The sequence below is a fragment of the Leopardus geoffroyi genome, chromosome C1, assembly GCF_018350155.1.
Source record: "Leopardus geoffroyi isolate Oge1 chromosome C1, O.geoffroyi_Oge1_pat1.0, whole genome shotgun sequence".
Taxonomy (NCBI): Eukaryota; Metazoa; Chordata; class Mammalia; order Carnivora; family Felidae; genus Leopardus; species Leopardus geoffroyi.
The window spans coordinates 72272426-72299318 of NC_059328.1; the positions used below are offsets into that span (position 1 = coordinate 72272426).

Genomic DNA, 26893 nt, shown 5'->3' on the forward strand with positions numbered 1-26893 from the left:
AGCTGTCATGGCTCGAACCCATAAACCATGAGATCATGACCTGAGCCAAAGGTGGACGCTTAACTGAATGAGTCATCCAGGCACCCCTAACCAAAGTAATTTTCAATTGAATTTATCCTGTAAGTCTGATTATTTTTAAATTTTAATTTGAAAGTCATACTGGTATAATAACTAGCTACTTGAGCTAATCAAGCTACTTAATTATATTTTAGAATTTGAAAATATTTGAAGAAATGGGGAGGGAAATAATTTTACCTTACTAAATTTTGCTGCATATATTCAACCTTCATTAAAATTTGGACCCCAGTCTGAGAGCGAATGTAGGCTTTCAACCTGAAATAAAAATGTCATATTGAAGGAAGCAAAACTGATTTTTAATATGTTTCAAGACAGTATCTACAGATTAAACATTTATGAGTAGCTAACAATACTTAAAATTCAACTAGCCAAGCACAGAAAAGGGGTTAAAGATATTTTCTAGCCAAGGATCTGAATTTTAAAATATTACCTTTCTTCTCTCTGTACAATATGTTAATTTCAAAAAAAAAAAAAAAAATCTATTTCAGTAAATTAAGTTAATCTTGCTATTTTATTTATTTTTTTAAAAATGTACCCAATTTAGTGACAGGTACTTTGTCTTACTGCCAAACGTATGACCAATGATGACAACTGGATTATCAAGAATAAGAAGGAAAGAAATACAACTATCATACATATTTCAAAGACACTGCTTGATTTGGGACATGATTCTGGTTCAGTCTGGGTACAACCTTTCATTGGCACTAGAACATGAGATTTAATTAGAATTGGCTCAGACATTTTAGAATCCACTCAGTTTAAAATTTAAACACTAGGTTACTCTGGAACCAAAACAAGCAGGTATCATCCAGAGAAAAGAAAGTCAACTGGGTTCCTGCTCAGGAAAACTAATCCACATTCTAATAAGAGTTTCCTATTTTGAGTGCTGCCTACTGTGTGTCAGACCCTGTATTAATAACTATATACATATGCCTTTTATTTATTTATTTTTTTAAGCTTCAAATAACCTTATCTAGTAGAGAAAATTAAGGTCTGGAACTTAGGTAACTTATTCCTGATCACACAGCTGAAAAGGGACAGAGCTAGCTATTCTAGCCCATTTGTGTCCACGCTACACTTCTGGAGATGAGGCAGAGTGTATCTTAATTAGTTTTATGAAGACCTGGCTGAAACAGAATTTTCCTGTCTTTTATAAGGGTTACTTGGAAACTCTTAATTTCAGAGTTTTTGACTCAATTTTAAAGAAGTTTGATTTAGGGGTTAAGAGTGCAGACTCTGATTCCACACTGGCTGGGTTTAAATCCCAGCTTCCCTGCTTATTTGCAGTACGAAGTCACTTAAGCACTTTAAGGTTCCCCATCTGTAAAATGGACATATTAGCAGTAATCTACCTTCAAGGGTTATTGTAAGGATTAAATTAATTCATACATTTTTTATTATCTGCTTCAACGAGTATCTAGAAAACAGTGAATACTAAGTGTTGAGAACTGTTTTTGTTACTATCCAAAAGCATCATCTGTGACTGAAAAAGCCTTGAATAAATACCAAGGAAATGACACAGAAAGTAAACTGCACTGGCATATCACAGTCTAATAGTGTCATGGCTTTACATAATATTCACATAACCAATACCTCAATATTTTTAGTAATTTCAGAAAATTACAAGATTTTTGAAACATACCTTTGACGAATTACAGGATCAGCCTTTTCAGGATCAATGTAAGGTTTTAGGATTTCATTAATAGTTTTATCATCTGGTACTCTTCCCAACAACAAAAAAACAAAAACAAAACTTATTATTTATAAGTTTCTACTAAAGGTGTTAACTTAGAATTACTAAATCTTGTGGCTTTTTTGTTTAAATAACTGAACACAGACCTTTTATTTTAGTCTTGGCAAAATATAACATCCTTTTAAGCAAAAATTACTTAGGAAAAAAGCTCAAAAAGGCTTCTTGGACACACTTAACAAAGTCCTAAAAAGCAATATTTTGAGAAGCTCCCTATAAATCAATTATAAAAACATGAAGCCTCTTTTAACACACACCTGTGATCAAAGATGGGAAGAATGAATTCAGGATGAAATATATTTGAAAGCTACAGAAATTAAAAATCTGAAAAAAGGTTTCAGATGATGCTAATTTCAGTGCATGTTCAAATTTATTCATTCTAAATCATAAGACCAGGGTAAAAATTGATACTACTCTCCCTGGAAATAACATATTTCGTTTTTCAACTTTCTTGTAAGTATGCACACTGTTTTGAACTATAAAGCTACAGAAACAAAATTAAGACACTGAATGTGTAGTTTTCCTCATTTATACATTTTCATATATACCAATGTGCTACATACCCCTATCTAAAAAATTGAAGTCCTTTCCCTGACTTTAGTCTGGCATACAACTTCAAATAAGGAAGTTCTTCACTAAAATTCATAGCACAGTTACAAAGAGAGGACACTTAATGCAAAATGTGGATATATGCTCAGTATATTACTTAAAAAGCAACTGGAAAATTTTCTGAAGGAACCAAATAGTACACAGTCATTAAAGTTTTTAAATGACACTTAAAAATATGCAAATATGAAAAAAGTAGGATAAAAAGTTGTTTATGCAAATTAATTCCAAATTTGAGTATACATATTTTGAGGGCTATACCACAATGTTAATAGCAGTAATCTTTCATAGTAGAATTCTGGGTCATTTTTCATTTGTTCTACAACCACTCAACTTAAGAAATTGAAAGTTTTTAGCCCTCTTGTGTCTCCTTGCAGTTTTCTCCTTATGTCTGCTCCCCCTGCTGAAGGAAACACCATCATGATTTCCCTTAGAGTTTTACCAGCTCTGCAGATAGTTCTAAAGACTACACTGTTTTATATTTAGACGTAGAATCACACTCTATGCATTCTTCCTTCATTTGCTCTTCTCATTCAACATTATTTCTAAGATTCAACCATGTTGATGTAGCTGTAGTTGATTCATTTTTCAATAGTATTGAGCATTTCACTGAATCAAGATACCAACAACTGAGTTATCCATTCTACTACTGACATACATTTACTGATAAATACAAAAATACAGTAAAAACAAAGGAGTTCTTAAACACTGGTAGTACTGTACCTTTTTTCTATGTACACAGCTTGACTCTGAGGAAATTGGAGCTTCACATGCCAACAAAACTGCTGTTTTCTAAATGAAAAAAGAATCATATGAGGATCAAGGTAGATAATAAAAGTGTGCGCAAAAATCAAACCTCCTGAACTTTCATTTTCAGATAATAATTTAAAAAGTATTCCTAGAATTTAACGTATCTTTTCTACTATTTTTTCTAGGATTTCAGAGACTATGTTTTTTAAACAATATACTTGCAAGCATTTTTAAAAGGAAAGCAAAATTAAGTGCAGCAGTTCTGAATTACAAGGACTTTATATTCCTGAATTAGAAGGCAATTTGTCACAGTTCAGGAGCTTTTGAGATCAGTGTGCTACTACTTGAAGTTTACAAATAAATTTGCTCATGACCAAAAATAATGAGCTGATGTCTTTGCCTGACTAGTCTGGAATTAGGTGAATGAAGTGTTGTCCAGTTGCGACCAGCTGGCTGCAGATACTTCTTAGCCATGAGTACGTGCATTCAGTAGCAAAACAGTAGACAAGTTGGTTGCTAAGCAGAATGCACTCTGAGCTAGAGTCCCTTTGCTTCCAGGTCGAAACTTTGGTTTGATACATGATCAACAGTAATAATTCACTAAATGTCTAATTTTGGAATGACCATGTTCTATTTAACATATCTAAGTTTGGTGACACTATATACCATTCCTTCTTTAAAAAAAGTTAATGTTAGAAATACTGAATCCAATACAGAAATTTAAATGTTTTCACTGTATGATGGCTTTTACATGTTTTCATTATTTAGGAGAAATTTCTAACAACCCACTGTCAAGCAAAATGGCCAGCTTCACTTATAAATCTATCCTTTAGCAGCCTGGCTCCAAAATCTCAAATAGTTTTATTTTAATACAGTCTAGTAAAATATCGCCCACCAAACATTCATATGATTTAGTCAAATTTCTGTCAGAAGACAATAACCATAAAATCAAGTAAAAATCCTTCTATTAGGGTAAGTTATCACAGATCTGCTTATGGAAGTTTTCTTTAGTAACAAGACAGTTTTTGGCATTAGCTAGAAAAAATATGCTTGCTTATGCTTACATTGAGAGTGCCACTTACCATATAAGAAAGTCATGTTAATATGTGTTTTGTTGATAGAACAAAGGCATAAACACCCTTCACTAATTTAAAGACCAGATATCTAAAATCTCAGAGGAAGAAACCTTAAAAAAATCTGAATGCAAATGTAAGTTAATGGTTTTAAATAAACAATTCTTCTAAAAGAAAACACCCCTGCAATGTTCGTTATCTATGAAAGAGGCAGAGCATCATATCACCATCAAGAAACTCAGAGGCGATACCTGGGTGGCTCAGTCAGATGAGCAAGTGACTCTTAATTTCAGCTCAGGTCAGGATCTCACTGTTTCTAAGACTGAGCCCCTGCACTGGGCTCTGCGTTGACAGTGCAGAGCCTACTTGGAATTCTCTCTCCCTCCCTCTCTCTCTCTCTCTCTGCCCCTCTCCTGCTTGTGTGCGCTCTCTTTCAAAATAAACATTAAAAAAAAAGGGAGACTCAGAGATTCCACATTTCCTTGTAAGAAAGAAATTGACTTTTTAATCCTGATGTATAATATGGTTTCTTTCTAAATATATTTGTTTTTTCCATGTTAAGTTATAGGAGAAAAAAAGATTATGAACTTGTCATCTTGCAGAATTCTAAATCATATTAAGTTACCCCAATCATTGCTTGAGTAATTTCAAGAACCATTTATCTTTCTTAACACTCAGTAGACCCTAAATACCATCAGAAAGTACTTAACATTCCAAAAACAAAGGGAGAAAAGCCCTTGGAAATTATTTTGCTATAGTTAACTAGTTTTGATTGTAAGGAAGTCATTCACTACTATTTTATTACATACACGCTGCTAAATTACTATAAAAATCTTTCTATATTTGGCCTCAGTTCAAACATGAACAAATTTGAAAAGTACATTTACTTTTAAAAAATGTGATCTTGAAATATTTCAAAAACAAAGAAAAAGAAAGTATAAAGAACAATGTACCCATACTCAAGATTTAACCAACTTGCAAACTGCCATATTTATTCGAAATACTTTTTTAAGAAATAAAAGGTTATTGATATAGCTGATGATCCAACTTGCTACTGTTTCTTGATCTCCTTCCCTTCCCATTCATTATCAGAGGTAAGTACTATCCTGAGTTTGGGTGTGTATTCTTACCGTCCATGGTTTTATATTCTATTCACACATACACACACGCGCGCACACACACACACACACACACACACATACATATTATACCTATATAAACAATATAGTATTTTGTGTAATATTAACATTTACTTCAAACTTACCATACTCTAAAAATCCTATGCCTTGCTTTTCATTTACACTATGCTTTAGGTTTATTTATAATATATGCAGATTAGTTCATTTTATGAAAAATGCCAAAATCTATTCATTCTCTACTGACAGACATTATATCTGCTTCCAATTTTTTACCATTTGTTCTTCCATATTAAATTATGGTAAAAAAAATAATAATAAAAGACTATACCTAGGGATGGGTCTATCATTTACCTCTACTAGTACAAAGGATTAAGTTAGCTTCATTGGAAAACTGTACTTTTTAACTCTAGGGTTAAAAGGCATTTGCAAACAGTAATTCAGAATAGAAGATTTAAGTGAACAAATGGATAAAGAGAGGTTGAAGGGTATTGTATAAGAATTCCTGAAATGGGTTGAGTTAATTAATCTCTAAAGTAGTTGCCAATTCTTCAGTGTTCTTGAAACTGATGTAGTCCTGACTGGGCAATCAAATCACTTCCTAAGTCTCAAAGAATTAAGTTTTTTAATTAAGTTTTTAATTTTAATTCCAGTATAGTTAACATATTCTATTAATTTCAGGTGTACAATTTTAGTGATTCACTAAATCTATTCATGACTCAGTGCTCATCATAATAAGTGCTATCATCGATTTCAATTCCCCCCCAACCACCTCCCCTCTGGTAACCATCAAAATTCTTCAAAGCGGGGCGCCTGGGTGGCGCAGTCGGTTAAGCGTCCGACTTCAGCCAGGTCACGATCTCGCGGTCCGTGAGTTCGAGCCCCGCGTCGGGCTCTGGGCTGATGGCTCGGAGCCTGGAGCCTGTTTCTGATTCTGTGTCTCCCTCTCTCTCTGCACCTCCCCCATTCATGCTCTGTCTCTCTCTGTCCCAAAAATAAATAAACGTTGGAAAAAAAAAAATTAAAAAAAAAAAAAAAAATTCTTCAAAGGATTAAGTCTGTTTCCCACTTTTCGTAATTACACATAGTGATACATGTCCCACTTATAAAAATACACATACATCAAAATCTCAACATTATTTTTGAGGGGGATTGTGGATAATTTTATATGTTTTTTTGTATGATGTAAGTTTTCTAAAAGAACACATTTTATAAAGGGAAAAAGTAATGCGTTAGTGAGTATCTTTATGTATGCATACCCCCACCCTCCACCATAATTGTTTTTATATTTTGGACTATTTTATGAAAACACAGCATAAGGAGTAGAATCATGGGATAAAACAGTGTTTCTTAACCTAGGTAGTACTGACATTTTGGACCAGATAATTCTTTGTTATGGTGGGTAGGGTAAAGACGGGGCAGAGGAGGCACTTTCCTGTGCAGGATGTTTAACAGCATTCTAGGCCTTGACTAAGGAGATGCCACCCCAGCAACACCCACTCCTCCAGTTGTGACATCCAAAATGTTTTCAATTATTGCAAATGTCCTCTGGGAGGCAAAAATCACCACTGAATGAGAACCACTGGGATAGAGGTTTAAACACTGACTATTATATTGGGCGCCTGGGTGGCTCAGTCGGTTGAGCGTCCGACTTCAGCTCAGGTCACGATCTCGCGGTCCGTGAGTTCAAGCCCCGCGTCGGGCTCTGGGCTGATGGCTCAGAGCCTGGAGTCTGCATCCAATTCTGTGTCTCCCTCTCTCTCTGCCCCTCCCCCGTTCATGCTCTGTCTCTGTCTCAAAAATAAATAAACGTTAAAAAAAAATAAACACTATTATTACTATATCAAGACTACTGTTCCCTAAATTAAACAAAATGCTTTCAATTATGTCACTGTGTCCTTGCCAAAATTATCAACGTTCTCAAGAATGGAAATACTGTACCTGAATATTCTAGGGAACTTCGGCACCTCATGGCACACGTTTAGAGTTTGATGACAGACTGGTGAAGTAATGATGGCAATTATTAAACCTAATGTTCCCCTATAGACCACCTGACAAAGTAAGATAACAGTGATCTGAGTCCCATGAAACAAAAGCAACTACTCATGCATAGCAAAGCTTTTTCTCCTACCCCCTCAATCATGCATTCTTAACAGGAGCAGCATCACCCCAAAAGGGATAAAAATTTGTTTTGGGGAGGGTTAAAAATAATCTTAAATATTACAATGGTTTGTGGCCCTCCAAAGGGCCACTACACATAAACATATACACAGTATATCTGTGGTATCAAAACATCATGGGGGAGCAAATAGAAGGAAAATGTCTAAAAGGGCTCCTTGGGAGGCAATAAAAAAAAAAAAAAACCGTTGAGAAACACATGTATTAAAAGAGGAAAATAAATGTTATTTTATACTCGGTTTTAACAAGTTAATACAGGGCACTTAACAGCTAATGCTTATTAAAATTAAGGATCATTCTCTCCCACCATTTCAAGAAAGTAATATGTGTATGATAACACAAACTTACAGGGGGAGGGAAGTTCTATACCCATATTCTTCTAACTCCATGACTTAAAATGGTTAATTTTCATCTTGGAGTGCTACCATAATTCCAAGGAAGAAGAGTAGAAAACAAAGACAGATATCCGATCCTTTTAAATGGCACTGATCTCTTGAAACAAGATTTTCAAGCTCATTTATAACCAAAGAAGTGCAAATAGAAGTGAAATATTTTCACTTATCAGATTTACAAAGACATTGTTAAAATCAGAAATACTGGGGAAATACCAGGGAAGCATGGTGAAATGGAGACTTTCCATTGGTGATAGGAATATAAACTGGTGTGAGCTTCTGGCAATTCAAGTTCATAAAGACAAAAAATAAATATTCTTAATGAAAAAAATACACATATTTTTGCCTCAACAGTTTTATTTTCAGGAATTTAGTCCAAGGAAATAACTGGATGGGTAATGACATATGTTCATGTCCACTGTGCCACTCTTTATAATAGAAAGAAAAAAAACCTAAATGGGTATCATCAAAAACTGATTAAACTATACTAAATCTACATAATGAATGAAAAAATGAGGCAGAACTCTATGCATTGAAGTAGAAAAATGTACGTGTTGAATGATGGCATTTATGTTTAAAATATACATTCATACATGTATTTATAAGTATGAAGGACATGCCCCAAACTTTTAACTATGGTTAGTTATTTCTTGCCATTATGAAAGGACTTAATTCTTACTTTATATGTCTGTATTAAACAAATCTTAGACATAATGATTTGCTATTTTTTACAATCAGCAAAGTCAAAAATGTTTTCACTGGAAAGTGCAGGATGGTAAGGACTAATTTTAACATTCTTTTTAAAACTAAAAATCTTCATTATTGGAAGTGTTCTTTTAAGAGGTTTCTGTTTTATCTCAGAAATTATTACCCAACCAGAACTAGGGTTACTTATCTAATCATTTTGACAGCTTCAAACCTATCCTCCTCAAGAAATATGCTATAGCTAAGAGTTACATAAGAAGGCTGAATTCTAAGAACTAAGATTTCTAATATGAAATTAAATGAGCTTGATTATTTTTGCTCTTGAAAAAAGTCACCAATTTTCATCCCCCTCTCTTACTGACTAACCAATATTTATTTGAAGAGCACTCCTAAGGGCTCACTAGGCATTTGGGAAGAGTCCAAGGCAGGCTTCTGTTTAGGGCAGTAGGTCAACCACCAATCCTGGGCACTGTGTTTTCCTTCCATATCACTGTGAGAAGAGTACAGTTTTCACATGAAAGCACCTTGTTCTTCATGTATACTATACAGTGGGAGAATACCCAATATACTGTAAGAATGACAGGTGGGACGGGGAAAGGATAAGTGCACTCCGTGCTTGAATCCTATTCAAGGCACCCCTTTACTTCTGATTTTTAAATACAAGTCCCTCCATGGGAGTAAGGAAAGCTAGAATTTCCACATGTCTAATCTTCAGAATGCTACACCACTAATTAGTAAAGTCCACAGGTTATGAAATCTATCAGTAGATCCTTTTACCAGACAGCACTAGCCAAGTAGTAATAGTAACAACAGTAATGCTTTCAGTAACGCTTTATTAAGTGCTTTCAATATGTCAGACATTGTTCTAGATGTTTTACATGTATTAACTCATTTAATTCTTGTAACTCTGAATGAACGCCATCATTTCATGAGAACTCTAAGGTAGAGAAAAGAAAAGTCCCTCCTCCAAGATCATTATTCAGCTGGGAAATGGCAGAGCTGGGATTTGAACCCAGACAGTACAATACCTCCAGAGTCTATGCTCTAATCGACTATTCTTTTATGATCTTACCAGAAATGAAAGTTCAACAACAAACTATGTATTTTTATGTAACATCAATTCAAATATATGTTATGTTTTATTTTAAATATTTGCCTTCATATTTTGAAATAATTTTTAGGAGTTATAGTGAACATTTTAATTGCCTCCTTGGCAATCTCTTATCATCATCCTCCTTCCTAATCCATAACCATACTTTGACGAATAGAATCCATTCCTTACCTCTAGAGGCATGCACATACTAGTCAGCTTAAGAAAACCACTATCTTAAGGGCGCCTGGGTGGCGCAGTCGGTTAGGCGTCCGACTTCAGCCAGGTCACGATCTCGCGGTCTGTGAGTTCGAGCCCCGCATCAGGCTCTGGGCTGATGGCTCAGAGCCTGGAGCCTGTTTCCGATTCTGTGTCTCCCTCTCTCTCTGCCCCTCCCCCGTTCATGCTCTGTCTCTCTCTGTCCCAAAAATGAATAAACGTTGAAAAAAAAATTTTTAAAAAAAGAAAACCACTATCTTATATCTTCCTTGACACAGTGACTCAGGATTGGGCCGATGACCTAGGTGGCTCAATTGTGGTGAATTTCAGGTTTCCTGTTCAGTAATGCTGGGAGAGAAGCACTCCTGGATATTTACTGCCACTCAAACTGTTACCAGGAGCATTCTATGACCATGAGGATTCAGCTGAGAGCACTGAAGATACAATGGAGAATCAGCAAAAAAAATGGGCCGTTAATGATGTAATTGAGTCATTTTATCTATGAACTCTGAAATCCATCCTATCTCTGGATGGATATTGAGTTATGACAGCCAATAATTTACCTTTTTATAGCTCAAACAGTTTGAAGTGGGTATTTTATTTCAAGCAACATAAAGCATCCTAAATGACACAAATAATTAAAGTCTTCTTCTTTCTAGGTTTCATCTTTCATTTCTGAGCAGTAGAAAAGGGAGACAGACTAATCTGTAAACTGTCAACTGTTATGAAATTCGGAAGCAGCATATAATACCTAAAGGAATTTCAGGAAAAAAACATTTTGTTCCACTGTCAGTTATAAAACCTTATTTTAATTTAAAGCAGGAAGAAAATCTACCAAATTTTGAAACTCTTCAAGGAAAAAACAAATGTATAAAATATCTACATAATCCTTCACTCACAGCCATTTAATCTTTTAAAATATATTTCAAGAACAATTTTAAAGTCTCAAGAATAAATATAACTATTGCTTATAAAAATAATCCATCTATTTTATTAGGATTGGTACCATAATAAGTGCTTTTGGAAGACTGAATACAAAGGATCTGTGTAGTTACTTAGCATGGATTAAAATTACTGGAATTGGGGAGAATGAAAACCATAATTTTATATGTCTCACATCATTATGAAAATACTTTGAAAAGTTCCAGTTATATATTACATTTTGCTCTTTTAAAAATTAGTTTCACCACTACACAATAATAATAGGAAACAGGTTAAGTATGTGGTACTGGCTTTAGTAGACAGTATATTAAGAAAATGGATATAGCAGGTGAAATAAAAAAGCACATTTTGCTTCAAATAACTGATAAATATTTGAGTACTTAATAAAGCAGTTCTCAACTGGGAGTGGTACCAACCTGGGCGGTGGGGACATTTGAAAATGGCTGGGCAGTTCTGACTGTTCCAAGACTGGGAAGCACTTTAGGCATTTAGGTGGGCAGAGAACAGAAATGCTAGCCTTCCTGTAATGCATAGGAAAGTCCCACACAACAAAAAAACTGTCCTGTTCAAAATGCCAATAGAGCCCCTACTAAGAAACACTAGAATGCAGAAAGGAGAGTAGATATATATGCATACTAAAAATCGAACGCTAGCACTAAATGTGGCATGTGTTTTGTATTAGCTGTGAAGAGAATATGTACTATAGGAACTGCGGCAAAAAAGAAATTATGGAGAAGATGAGCTATCGTGTATTTTCACAGATGGCTAGAAAATAATGGGTGAGGAAAACATTCTAGGATTAGGCATGGTAACCAGCCTGGGTACACTCCATTGAATACATTAGGAAATCAGGGTGGGGACAGAGTAGGCTGATCCATATTTAGTATGGATGCCTCATATGAACAGGAAAATGTTCTGTTCAAAGTTTGACTCTGTCTGAACTCCCCAACCTGGCATATAAAGTCTTGCAAAGCTCAGTCCCAGTGGGGCTCTCTCCAGTCCATCCCCTATCACTTACCAACTCTCCTCTCACCCTAGTTTCTAGACATACATCACCCTAGTGTCTACATACACTGTCTTAAATTTACTACTTCATCCTTTTGTATCTGATATTCTCACCTCAAGACATCCTTAACTCCTCCTTGATTTTGAGCAAGTGACTATCACAGTAAAAACACATTTTATAAAGATGTATCGGGCATCAGTGCATCAAATGACTGAGGTAAGGAGACACTGAGGTGGGGAAAGTTCCCCAATAGTCCAGGGTGAGACAAAGTAGGCCTGCATGGGAGAATAGTTGATAAATACCGTACTGAAGGAAGTAGAAAGGGATACACGTTAGAAGCACATCATGAAGAAGCAGACCTGGTGACTAGGGAAGGACTTCCCTAACTGAACCAGTCTGGGGACCCCAAGGTGATCAAGACTGTTTTCTATTTCCATGAATGCTGCCTAACTGCCGTCATGGAAAAGTACAACTTCTGTGATGCTATGTCACAGAAACTTCCTTACCACTGTCTACATGGCCCCAGTAAGTATATGCCTGTTTGGGGAACCATTAAGTTTCTAGTCTTTCACACTGTTGTTTCCTAAGTCCCTGCTGTTGCTCTGAAACTCTTCCAACCAAACTATATCCAAAGCTGCTATGGCAGAGAAACCACAGAGCTAATCATTTTCAATTAGTGAATAAGTTTGTACTGAGTCCCTATTATGTAATCCCTCAAAGATCACTGCAAAATCCACTTGTCCCCCCATGACCACAACTGCTAAACCCATCACTTCATTTTCCTTTGCTCTTTTCTAAAGTCAGTTTGCAGTAAAGTATAATCATATACTACTTATAGGTTATCATGCAAACAAAATCCGTGCTTTATGAAGTGGATCAGCACATAATTGCTTAAGGGAAAAAAGTGCTACTGACATTAATACAGAGGTAGATGGGTATATTATTGCAATATAATTAGAATGCTATAATATTATCCAAAGAAAAAAAGTTTTGTCAGCTGTACGTGATTATTTCTTTACAAGAGAGACATCTAGTGGCTGACTTCTAAAACAGGATTGGAGCTCAATTATTAATTCACACTGTTGTTAAATAATGGGCACAATTCTATCTTCATACTGTAAGTCCAAGAGATACCCACAGATAGACAACTAAAGAACCCTGAGGCAAAAGGGACTTAAAAATTCAGTTGTAAACTGACAGTTGTAAAGGAATGGTAAGTAGGACTGAGTTGCTTAGAGGCAATGTGTAGACAAAGTGAGGGAGAAAGGAAGGTCAAAAGTTGGGTCCCTTTCTGGGAAATGGGTGGTTAGTCCACACAAAAGAGCCCAAGCCTGGAATTTACCTAAAAATGCTCTTGGGGAAGGGGCTTTTCAGTCCAATTCTTTTTTCCAGTTGGTAAGTCAAAACGCATTCCTGACCTCACTGCTGAATCCACAGACCCAAGTAGAAATAAAATAAAACTTCAATGAGGGACTCATGTGACCAAATGAGACATGCTACTTAATCCAGGTACAACCAATACATCTCTAGGTTTGATATCCAGGGCTTCCTGTAGCAAAACACTAAAACGCTACTGAAAAAGAGTGGCAACTGTGGATAAAAATGTGTATTTTTTATATGATAGTACCAGAATACTTTTCAGAGATACTATTTACAACTCAAAATGTATAATGGTCCTGCCCACATCTATCAATGCCTTTTAAAATTACTGTTTAAAAAAATTCATTTATTCTCAAAATAAGCATTTCATGCCAATGGTCTAAAATTCAAAAGGTACAAAACAGCAAATTTCCATCCCTGTCCCCTTCTACCCAATTTCCTTCCCTTAAGATAACCACTGTTACCAATTTGTAACATTACTCTGTATTTCTGACAATCATGCCATATTTGTACATTCAGACCTGCTTCATTCTTTTTCCATTATAAATACATACCATAATTTGTGTAAATAGTCCACTAATGAATTATTTAGATTCATACTACTCTTCTGCTATTACAACCAACACTGCATTGAATATCCTTGTACGTATTTCATTTTCCATTTCTATGATTATATCTAACATAAATTTCTAGAAGTAGAATTGCTATGTCTTCCTGATCCATCTCTTTTCCACTACTGATCTTACCTTTGTACTGGGGCCAGTGCTTATTTTAAACCATTAGGACATTTTAGAAAAGATAATCTGAAAACCTCAATAGTATACGTTAAGAAATCCCGGAGAAATAAAACACAGACTGAGTTCAGCAGCAAGTAAGAGATATCTTCAGGAACCAAAAGGAAGCAGGAACTAAAGACTACGGTGGAATGCTGAAGTTAGATCTGCTTTGAAAGCCTTTGCCAATCCTGGTAACAGGTTTGTCAACAGCCATGGGGTGATAGAAGACAAGATCTTGGGCCCACATAAGCTAGAGACCTTAAACTGGAATCAGAGCATAAAACCAGTGAAAGGGTAAATCAGAAAAATCCTGCATACCTATCAAAGGAAGACAACTAGGAAACTTACTGACCTTAGTTTGGGCTCTAGGGAGAAAGGCAGAGGGAATAGAAAGATCTCAATTGAAAATGCAAAACTATTGTTTCCTCAAACTGGTTGGGGTTCAAATTATCCCTACTAGTACAGTGTGGGAAACTTAAGATGAAGAAATTAAAGAGGGTTCTGAATTGGTGCCATGGAGTATCTTGGCATAAGTAAACCCATACCACCTTCTGTCTCAACTTGAGTTCACGGCTACATTTTAGATAAACAACAAGGAAACCAATCACCATAATCAAAAGTCAGCAGAAACAGCAGACAGCAGTAACAGACTTCCAAGAACTTCTGACACTGGAATTATTTACACAGATAATAAATATTCTAAATTATTAAACAAAGGGGAACTTAAACATGAGAAAGGAATACAGTTCTATCTAAAAGACAGACTGCAAAAAGAAACAGAACTTCTAGAAATGAAAAATAAAACTGAAACAAACACTCAATGCATGAGCTAGTAAGATTAGACATAGCTGAGGAGAATGACTTGGAATAAACTACCTGAATAAACTACCCTGAATGTAGCGAAGACAAATAAGAAATTAAAATAATACCTTAGCATTTCAAGAACTATCATATTCAGAAAGCACAAATCTCAAAGAAGATAAATAAACTTAAAAAACATCCCATGAGGGGCACCTGGGTGGCTCAATTGGTTAACTGTCCGACTCTTGATTTTGGCTCAGGTCATGATCCCAGGGTCATAGGATCACACCCCACACTGGGCTCTGCACTGACAGTGTGGAGCCTGCTTGGGATTCTGTCTCTCCCTCTCTGCCCGTCCCCAGCAATTTCTCTCTCAAAATAAAATAAAAAACAAATATACATTAAAAAAATATAAAAAATAAAAAACAAATCACATGAAGACCCATTTTGCAGTACTCCAAAGACCAAAGCGAAGATCTGAAAGTCAACTGAAAGGGGGGGGGGGGGGGGAATAAATAAAAAAGTGCTCTCAACAGTGGCAAAAAAAAGCAAGAAGACAGTGGAATAACTGAATGGAAGTACTAAAATGTCAAGATATTTCATATTCAGCTAAACTATTATGAGGGTGAGCTATAGGATTCCATATATGGAATTTTAAATCAGGCAAAACTCATCTTCAAGAGAAAAAGTTAGAACAGGTTGTCTATGGAGAGGAGAGGAGCTAACAAGGGAAGACCTTGCTGGAGTGATGGTAATATTCTACATATCCATAGGAACCGTGTTATACAGATATAGGCATACCTCAGAAATACCTCATGGGTTCAGTTCAAGACCACCATGATAAAAGTAAATATTGCAACAAAGCCAGTTAAATGAATTTTTTGGTTTCCCAGTGCATAAAAAGTTATTTTTACACTATATGGTAATCTGTTAGTTTATTAAATGTGCAATAGCATTATGTCAAAAAAACCCTGTACATACCTTAATTTACAACTATTTTATTGCTAAAAAAAAAAAAATGCTGCCCATCATCTGAGCCTTCAGTGAGTCATAACCTTTATGCTGGGGGAGGGTCTTGCCTCAGTACTGATGGCTGCTGACTGATCAGGGTGGCAACTGCTGAAGATTGGGGTCACTGTGGCAATTTTTAAAATAAGACAGCAATTGGGGTGCCTGGGTGGCTCAGTTGGTTAAGCATCCAACTTTGGCTCAGATCATGATCTCACAGCTTGTGGGTTTGAACCCCACATATGGCTCTGTGCTGACAGCTCGGAGCCTGGAGCCTGCTTCCGATTCTATGTCTCCCTCTCTGCCCCTCTCACTCACACTCTCTCTCTCTCAAAAATTAACATTAAAAAAAAAAGTAAGACAACAACCAATGATTTCCCTGTAGCATGTGATGCTGTTTGATAGAACTTTACCCATAGAACTTCTTTCAAAACTGACGTCAATCCTCTTAAACCCTACTGCTTTATCAACTAAGTTTATATAACATTCTAAATCCTCTGTCATTTCAATCTTCACAGCATCTATACCAGTAGTAGATTCCAGCTTAAGAAACCACTTTCTTTCCTCATTCATAACAAGCAACTCCTCATCCACAGTTTTAATGAGATTGTAGCCGTTCAGTTGCATTTTCAGGCTCCACTTTTTTTTTTTTAATGTTTATTTATTTTTGAGAGACAGAACGTGAGCAGGGGAGGGGCAGAGAGAGAGGGAGACACAGAATCTGAAGCAGGCTCCAGGCTCTGAGCTGTCAGCGCAGAGCCTGACGCGGGGCTCAAACTCATGAACTGTGAGATCATGACCTTAGCTGAAGTCAGACGCTTAACTGACTAAGCCACCCAGGCACCCCACTTCTTTTTTTTTTTTTTTCCAACGTTTATTTATTTTTGGGACAGAGAGAGACAGAGCATGAACGGGGGAGGGGCAGAGAGAGGGAGACACAGAATCGGAAACAGGCTCCAGGCTCTGAGCCATCAGCCCAGAGCCTGACGCGGGGCTCGAACTCACAGACCGCGAGATCGTGACCTGGCTGAAGTCGGACGCCTAACCGACTGCGCCACCCAGGCACCCCACTTCTAATTCACTTCAGGCTCCACTTCTAATTCTAGTTCTCTTGCTATTTCTACTACATCCGCAGTTACTGTCTCCACTGAAGTCCTGAACCCCTTAAAGTCATCCATGAGGGACGGAATCAATTTCTTCCAAACTCCTGTGAATGTTGATATTCTGACTTTTCCCCATGAATCATAAATGTTTTTTAATGGCATCTAGAATGGTGAATCCTTTCCAGAAGGTTTTCAATGAACTCTGTCCAGATCCATCAGAGGAATCACTATATACGGTAGCTATAGACATATGAAATGTATTTCTCAAATATTAAGACTTGAAAATCAACATGACTCTCTGATCCTTGGGCTGCAGAATGGATGTTGTGTTAGCAGGCCTAAAAACAACATTCATCTTATTGTACATCTCCACCAGAGCTCTTGGGTGACCAGCTGCATTGTCAATGAGCAGCAATATTTCGAAAAAAATCTTTTTTTCTGAACAGCAGGTCTCAACAGTGGGTTTAAAATACTCCTTAAACCATATTGTAAACAGATATGCTGTTATCCAGGTTTTGTTCTTCCACTTACAGAGCATAAGCAGAGTAGATTTAGCATAATGCTAGGATTTGGGGAATGGTAAGTAAGCCTTGGCTTCAACTTAAACTCTCCAGCTGCATTAGTTCCTAATAAGATAGCCTGTCCCTGAAGCTTTGAAGCCAGCCATTGGTCTCCTCTCTAGCTATGGAAGTCTAGATGGCATTTTCTTCCAATATAATGCTGATTTGTCTACACTGAAAATCTGTTGTTTAGTGTAATCACCTTTTTAAATTATATTAGCTAGATCTTCTGGATAACTTACTACAGCTTCTACAACAGCACTTGCTACTTTACCTTGCACTTTTATGTTACAGGGAAACCTTCTGTCCTTAAATCTCACAAACCAACCTCTGCTAGCTTCAAAATTTTCTTCTGCAGCATCCTCACCTCTCTCAGCCTTTATAGAATTGAAAAGATTTAGAGCCTTGCTCTGGATTAGGGTTTGGCTTACAGAAATGTTGCTGGTTTATCTTCTATCCAGGCCACTTTCTCCGTATCAGCAATAGGTCATTTTGCTTTCTTAAATTCATGTGTTCACTGGAACAGCATTTCTAATTTCCTTCAATAACTTTTCCTTTGAGTTCAGAACTTGGCTGTTTGGCACAAGAGGCCTAGCTTTAGGTCCATCTTGGCTTTGACATGCTTTCTTCACTGAACTTAATCATTTCTAGCTTTTGACTTAAAGTGAGAGACAGGAGACTCTTTCTTTCACTTGAACACTTTAGGAGGTTACTGTAGGGTTACTGGTTGGCCTCATTTCAATATTGTTGTGTCTCAGGGAATAGGAATCCTGAAGAGTGGGAGAAAGATGGGGAGATGGCCAGTTGGTGGACCAGTCAGAACCTACACAACATTTATCAATTAAGTTCACTGTCACATGAGTGCAGTTTATGGCACCCCAAAACCAACTACAATTGAAACATCAAAGATCACTAATCACAAAGGTCACCATGACAAACATAATAATGAAAAAGTCTGAAATACTGTGACAATTACCAAAATGTGACACCGATATGAAACAAGCAAATGCTGTTGGAAAAATGGCACAAGTAGACTTGCTTGATGTAGGGTTGCCACAGACCTTCAATTTGTAAGTAACACAGTATCTGCAGAGCACAGTAAAGTGAATGAAATGCAACAAAAAAAGGTATGCCTATCTATGCATTTGTCAAAACTCAACACATGTATTCTTAAGATCTGTGCATTTCAATGCACGCAAACTGTATATAAACAGGAAAAGTGAGGTTCCTATCTTTCAGACAATTGTTTAAACTTTTTTTTTTCACTGAACATATCATGGATATCATTCCATGACAATATTTCTACAATTAATTTGTTTTTGTTTAACAGTTACCTAGAATTCTATCTTGTGAAGAGACTATCAGTTTGACTCAGTCCATACTGATGAACACTTGAGGTTGTTGCCAGTTTTTACACTATTAAAAACAGTGCTGCAACAGATATACATGTATCTCTATAAACTGTACCGATACATCTGTAGGCTAACTTCCTTGGTAGGCCTATATAACATTTTGAAAAATACTACCAAATTGCCTTCTAAAATGACCACTAAAGTATATTCTCAGCAACAGTGGAACAGCAAATTGGTCTGGCTAACCCATACTTTCATTATACTAGATATTATCAATAAATACTTATGTGCCACATATTACATATGGCATATATATACATATATGTAGCATATATATATTATTACAGCATATATGTATTATATATATACATATCTTTCTATGACATATGTAAATATGTATCTTTCCAAGACCACCTATTCTTATCCTTTGCCCCTTTTCCTAATTAGGTACCAATATTTTTTTTATTAATGCATAAACACTCTTTGTCATACATGTTAAAGTTTTTTTTTGTCCTGTTGGTCTTTTGAGTTTACTGTGGTCTTTTTTAACCACACAATTTTTTAAAATTTTTATGCAAATTTAGTTATTTTTTTCCTTTATGGCTTTGGATTATTTCCTCTCTTTAAGATTATGAAAATATACTAGTATTTTTTATTTCAAGTTTAGGATTTTGATCCACCTGAAATTCTAGTTAAAAATCCGGCTTTCCTCTGACAAATGGCAAGCTGACTGACTCAACCCCATTTATCAAGTAATTATCTTTATTAATTTGAAATGCTACCTTCATCAGATGCCAGAGTACCAAACAGCCTTACCTCTAGTTTCTATAATTTAAGCTAACTATAGATTTCTATGTCAACATTAAAAAAATTTTACTAGAACTTCATAAATTTCGATGAGTCCAGCCTTATTACTCTTTTTCATATTTTTCCTGGTGCTTCTTCCATGTTTATTTTTCAAAATGAACGTAAGTCATATTATTATAAACTCTTTCCTTCTTCTCAAAAAAATCACAAATCAAAACCAAACAAAATTAGTATTTTCATTATGATCACATCAGATATAAAAATCATTCATTTAAGAAATGTTATTTATATAATACTGAGTCTCCTAAGAATAGGTACCTTTTTCCATTTGTTCCAATCTTTTAAGTCATTCAGTAGAGTTTAGGTTTTCTTCATATAAATCTTTCATATTTCTTCCAACAGTAATTGATTAGCAATGAGTGAAAGTGAACATAAGTTTATAATGCCCCACAAAGAGAGGAGGTAAACAAGTTAGCTCTGAAAGAGTCACTATTTTATTTATTTATTTTATTTTTTAGTATTTATTTTTGAGAGACAGAGAGAGAGAGAGAGAGAGAGACTGAGTGCAAGAGGGGGAGGGGCAAAGAGAGAGGGAGACACAGAATCTGAAGCAGGCTCCAGTCTCTGAGCTTTCAGCACAGAGCCCGACGCAGGGCTCAAACTCATAAACCATGAGATCATGACCTGAGCTGAAGTTGGACGCTTAACCGACTGAGCCACCCAGGCGTCCCTGAAAGAGTCACTATTTTAAAGAAGTGGTCTGGGATCTGCTCCAGAGAAAGCAGGTGAGTCTTCTACTGGACACATTTCCTTATCAAGCTCTTCTATTTTTTAAGAGAGAACGTCAATCTTGCTTTAGCCTTATTCCTTTTTTTTAAATTAATGTTTATTTATTATTTTGAGAGAGAGAGAGAGAGGGAGTGTATGTGCATGTGCATGGGGTAGGGGCAGAGAGAGAGGGAGAGAGAGAGAATCTCAAGCAGACTCCATGCTGTCAGCAGAGCCTGACACAGGGCTTGATCTCACTAACTGTGAGATCATGACCTGAGCCGAAGTCAAGTCAGAAGCTTAATCAACTGAGTCACTCAGGTGCCCCTCAACTTATTCTTAACATAAGCATCCCTTAACTTTTCTTTATTCATTGACTACCTATTATGACATTCCTGTAAATTTACCAGTCCTCTAAAATTCATCACTATTAAATACATTTTTGACCTCACAGATTGGTTAGTGTTATATTCCACCTTTGACTATGACATGAAAATTACATTTCCTATTCTTATAAAAATTCGCACATCACACAATTTTGCATATGAGACTTAGGAGATTCATACTGGTCGAATACTGGTCAAATACTTCTACCATAAAGGATACCTGGGTTTGCAATGAACCTATGCTTCTAAGGTACCTATTACACTTGCTATATAACCTACTGATAGTTCTACAGAGGTAACTCAGGCACAATTATGGAGCATTAGTCACACTTCACATGAGGGTATTTAGGTTTTTTAAGCTTTGTATTTTGAAGTAATTTCAGACTTCACAGAAAAGTTACAAAAACACCACAAAGAATTCTTCACTCTGTTCAGAAATTAACATTGGAATGTTTAATTTTAAACAAGTTCCATTTGAGTTTTTTATTAAGCTGTAACTCAAGCTGCTTAAATAAGCAAATGGACAATTTAATACTTTAGGAGTTATAATAGTCCTCTCAGTATACAGGACTGAAATCTCATGTGACTAGTAACAAAGTCCCCAAATATTTGAAATTTAAAGATTTTTTTCCTTAACTCCTTACCCAGCAAAACCTGCCTGAGCCAGTTCACAATCATTTACCTATTGTAATGTAAATATTTGCATGTTTCACTGTAGACATAGTATTGTTTATGTAATACTGCCCCAGACCTCCTAGAAGTGAATATAGTAAATTTACCATATCCCCAAGGGTTTCAGGTAAGAGAAGCAGTGCTAGGTACTACTTTAGTTATCATTTCATTTAATCCATTCAATGCAGTAAATTCAATCTTGCCCAAGGTCACCTACTGTGTACTAAATGGTAGTGGCAATGTTCAAATTTAGGTTTCTCGGAGTCAAAGCATTAATCACTTCTGAAAGTTGAAAAAGAGTATTGAAAATGAGTCTCTTAAAAACAGACTACTGGGGCATGGAAAGTGAAAATAAATCCTTTGAAAAGATGTAGTATCCTCTCCTTCCAGCAAGTCAAATTTTACACTTGAACTCAGATATCACTCTGAAACGTGTAGTCAAATGTTTCATATCTCAGTAGCAATTAAATAAAAGGAAATTTTGGGGCACCTGGGTGGCTCAGTCGGTTGAGCGTCTGACTTCGGCTCAGGTCATATCTCGCGGTTCGTGAGTTCAAGCCCCGCGTTGGGCTCTGTGCTGACACCTCAGAGCCTGGAGCCTGTTTCAGATTCTGTGTCTCGCTCTCTCTCTCTGACCCTCCCCCATTCATGCTCTCTCTCTGTCTCAAAAATAAATAAACGTTAAAAAATTTTTTTTCTTTTAAATAAAAGGTAATTTTAAAAAATGTCATTTGAATCAAATTAGCAACATTTTTTTAAGAGATAACTCAGTGATAGCAAGATGTTTAAATAGGTATTCTCATATATCACAAATGGAACTGAAAACTGGTTTAGTCCCAGTTTAGTATTACTAGTCACATTTTCAGATGAGAAACTAAGACCAAAAAGTTAGGTGGTTTAGCTTAATATCACATAGCTAGGAGAAGGCTAATCATAAATAGGAACCTAGGTAGCTCAGGTCCAATTTGTGCTCTTAACCACTCCATTTTCCTATCTCTATACTATACAGAATTTTTTTACAACTATTTAAAATGAATCAAAATGACTGTAAGACCAAATTAAAGGATAAACAGACTGGTGAAAATATTCCCTATGAGAGTAAGATGAGCTATAAAAAGGCACATCTTAAAAGAGAAAATTCAAGAGCTCAGTCTTTCCAATAATCAGATATGCAAGAAAAATTTACATTCAGTTAAAGTGCAAGCATAACTACAATAGGCATTCTCATATACTTTCTGATGAAGATAGAAAGCAGTACTTTTTTGGGGAGGGTAATTTGAAGTCTCTCTCAAAAATTTTATTTTTTAATGTTTATTTTTGAGAGAAGAGCACACACGCAAGTAGGAAAGGGGTAGAAAGAGAGGGAAACAGAGGACCCGATGTGGGCTCTGTGCTGACAGCAGAAAGCCCAATGTGGGGCTTGAACTCACAATCCATGCAATCATAACTTGAGCCATTGTCAGACCCTTACCGACTAGCCCCAGGCACCCCTCTCAAAATTTTAAATGCGTGTGGTCTTTGATCCAGCAATTCTACTTCTAGGGATTGATTGCAAAGAAAAAGTCATGTAAGCACAAAAGCAATTTCTTCAAGGAAGAATTGTTTAATGTAATGTTTATTATGGCATTTCTAATAATTAAAAACCAGAAATAAGCTAAATGTTCATGAATATGGTAATAATTAAATAAATATGGTAGTCATAACTAGAATACACTACTTAGAAATATGGCAGATTTGCATTAACAAATGCAGCTGCAGAAAAAAGTATCCTTTTATTCATAAAAATATTAATAATTTTGAACTTGCAAAGAGCCATGTAACTTTGCATACTCTTTGTATTTAATGTTGTATTTTATTAATGGAAAAAGAAAAAAACATGATTAGAAGAAACACGAAATGTTATCAGTGGTCATATCCACATAGAATTTATAGGTGCTATTTTTCCATTACACTTTTTTTTATGATGAAGATGTATTAGTTTTACAATTGCTACATACACTCATTTCTTCCTACACTCCAGTTAGTGGCTAGGTAAATTAATACACTAAAGGTCACAACTTTACACAATAGCTACCATCAGCTCCATTTTACATGTGTGAAAGCAGCAAAGAAATTGAATCTAAAGGGGAACCCTCTTGTACTGTTAGTGGGAAGGCAAACTGGTACAGTCACTCTAGAAAACAGCGTGGGGGGGGGTTCCTCAAAAAATTAAAAATAGAATTACCCTACCACCTAGCAATAGCACTAGTAGGAATTTATCCAAAGGATACAGGAGTGCTGATTTGTAGAGGCACATGTACCCCAATGTTTACAGCAATGCTATCAACAATAGCCAAACTATGGAAAGAGCCCAAATGTCTATCAACTGATGAATGGATAAAGGTGTGGTGTGATTCCACACTCAATGAAATACTACTCTGCGATGAAAAAGAATGAAATCTTGCCATTTACAACAACATAGATGGGACTGGAGGGTATTATGCTAAGTGAAATAAATCAGTCAGAAAAAGACAGGTATCATATGTTGCCACTCATATGTGGAATTTGAGAAACTTAACAGAAGACCATAGAGGAAGGGAAGGAAAAAATAAGAGAGAGGGAGGCAAACCATAAGAGACTCTTAAATACAGAGAACAAACTGAGGGTTGATAGGGTGTGAGGGGTTGGGGAAGCAGGGAAAATGGGTGATGGGCACTGAGGAGGGCACTTGTTGGGATAAGCACTGGGTGTTGTAGTAAGTGATGAACCACGAGAATCTACTCCTGAAGCCAAGACTATTCTGTATACACTGTATGTTAGCTAACTTGACAGTAAGTTATTTAAAAAATTTTTTTAATAATATTAAAAAAATAATAAAGCCTGTTATGAAGTATGTTGCTAATGTCCTCATGGGAAAACACTAAAAAACTTAAGGAAAACCAACCCCAGACAATTGCAAATTCACCAGCAAAAGGCATTAATGCAGAGAGAGTCCAATTTGCCACTTCACAGATCTGAGGTGTAACAAAATAACTGAGTATAAATTTGGGTTCTAAATCCAAGAGACATACTGAATGTTTATTTTTGGAAGGGAAAAAGAAAAAAAAAAAAAACCTCTAACATACATTCTTGTATCTATAGAGACCCCCAAATTTTACATTTGAGGGTACATGCTTTTTAGTGCTGAGAACTAAGCTCTCATAACAATCAGTCTGAATGGTTTCCTTCATAACACAGGAATATATTTTATATTTGAGAAGACATAAACCAGTTACCTTAAATTTCAAACAAATTATGTCAATTTCTAAATATGTCAGCTTGAAAATGCAGTGGAATCATCTCATATTTGATAAATGCAAAACATTACTTTATTTCTGGAAAGCTACCCAGGAAAAAGCAAAATCACTTTTTATAAATATTCCTCTTGAAACATAAAAAAATAAATGGGTAGCACCATCTCCTAATATAATATTTTTTTGAAAAGGTGGAAATTCTATTAGAGTAATGATAATTCTGATGGTTTTGCCTTTTCAATTTATGAAGTGGTAAAACTGGAAGGGAACCTTAGGGTTTACCTAGTACAACCCCCACATCATGCAGATGTGGCCCAGAGAATTTAACTGCCAGTTACTAAGTTGCAGTTACTAAGTTACTAAGAGGCTAAGGAAGGAGGAACTCACTCAGGAATTTTTTTACTCTAAATCCAGAAGGTGGACATTTGAAAAGTATTATCTAATAATTTAGTGGGCTACTTGTAATATTTTGGGATCCTGTTCCCCTCTGTACTAATGGGACCTTTCAGACCTAACACTCTCAGAAAGCAGCAGGTTAATCTCTATTGTATCATCTATACTTCATATTTACTACAGAGTAAGTTTTCCAAGCCTTTCTCTTCCTCAGCATTGGCTTTCAAGTGAAATTGTATTTCCCTAAGTAGAAAGGATTATAAATGCCAAACTGCTTGGGTCAAAATTGTGCAGGGTCCTGCTTTGATTCATCATTTTGCCCCTGAAACCTCTGAAATACTTCCATGGTATCTTAGGTCTCAGATACACACATACACACACATACACACAAACTGTAAGCCCAAATTTTTATTATTCACATGACATAAAATTAGTTAAAATTTCTAAATGCTTATTTTCAATTTGTGCGATCATCTTGCCACAGACCAGTAACAAAAAGCTCACAGACTACACTTTGGGCAGCAATGCTCTATATCAAACCAAACCTTCAAAGATGTTCCTGATCAAATTAGAATACCCAATATACTAAGAATGAAGTTAGAAACTTACTTCTTATCAAAAAATGTTGAATTTTCTTTCCTCTTTGTGAATCCATTGGGTAGAAGCTTTAAATTAATACCTTGTTTTCTAGCACGATTTTTCATAAAATACATCTAACAACCAAAAATAAATAAATAGAAAAATTAATTTTAAAATGCCTTAAATTTCAACAGTGAATAAAACAGTGTCCAAAATATAATAATTAACATTTATTGAGTACTTATGTTTCACAAACTGTGCTGAACATTAGTATCTCATTTAATCCTCACAATACTTTGAGACTGGTACCTACCTACTACTACCCTCAATTTAGGAAGGAAAGTTAATGAGATGCCAACATTATACACCTATTTCTGAGAGTGAGAGCCTGTAATAAAACCCAGATATAGCTAATTCTGGAGGCTGTCTTGTTAATCATATTCTCTGTAAGCCAAAAGAAGGATTTAATGAGATGTTTAAAAACACAGGTCATTTGGTAATTCATAGGGGCTACTTGTATAGTTCCTTTTCTTTTACTGAACTTTTTTCTTGATGTTTATTTATTTTTAGAAAAAGAGCGCATGCACACTTGCACAAGTGGGGGAGGGGCAGAGAGAGAGAAAGAATCCCAAGCAGGCTCCAAGTTCAACACAGAGCCTGTTGCAGGGCTTGATCTCACGATTGCAAGATCACGACCTGAGCCGATATCAAGAGTCAGATGCTTAACCAACTGAGTTACCCATGTACCCCTTTCTGAGGTTTTATACCATACTTGGCTGTATACAACTATACAGGTAGTTCACTCAAGGGAGGAACCAAGGCATTGCCTACTTACAAGGCTTAAGTTAATGTAGCCACTACTGTAGGCTATACAAAATGGGACATGTGAATATTCTGGCTCTGACATGTTTTACTCCACTACCCGCCTGGGTTGGCTGAGCAGAACTAGGCAATACCAGAAAGTAGTGAAGGAAGTAATATCATCAAGTTTTCTTCCTTGAACACTCAAATGGCAAAGTATAAGAGCAAGTTTTTGGTTTTGCAATGCTAAGAGTTAGAGAATTAAATCATTAGCCAAGGGAAAGGAAGAGTCAGCTATCACTTGTTAAAA

The 26893-nt window shown here is 35.9% G+C and overlaps 1 protein-coding gene across 2 annotated transcripts in view; it reads right to left on the reverse strand.

Annotated features, from left to right (window-relative positions):
* ZNHIT6 (zinc finger HIT-type containing 6) overlaps positions 1–26893 on the reverse strand; it is a 106700-nt gene that overhangs the window by 68943 nt on the left and 10864 nt on the right. For both annotated transcript variants that reach the window (XM_045478125.1, XM_045478124.1), the window contains exons 5-8: positions 25813–25916; positions 3158–3226; positions 1721–1801; positions 256–333 (exon numbers count right to left, since the gene is read on the reverse strand). In XM_045478125.1, coding sequence (XP_045334081.1) covers positions 256–333; positions 1721–1801; positions 3158–3226; positions 25813–25916 — 332 coding nt within the window. The remainder of the gene's footprint in view (positions 1–255; positions 334–1720; positions 1802–3157; positions 3227–25812; positions 25917–26893) is intronic.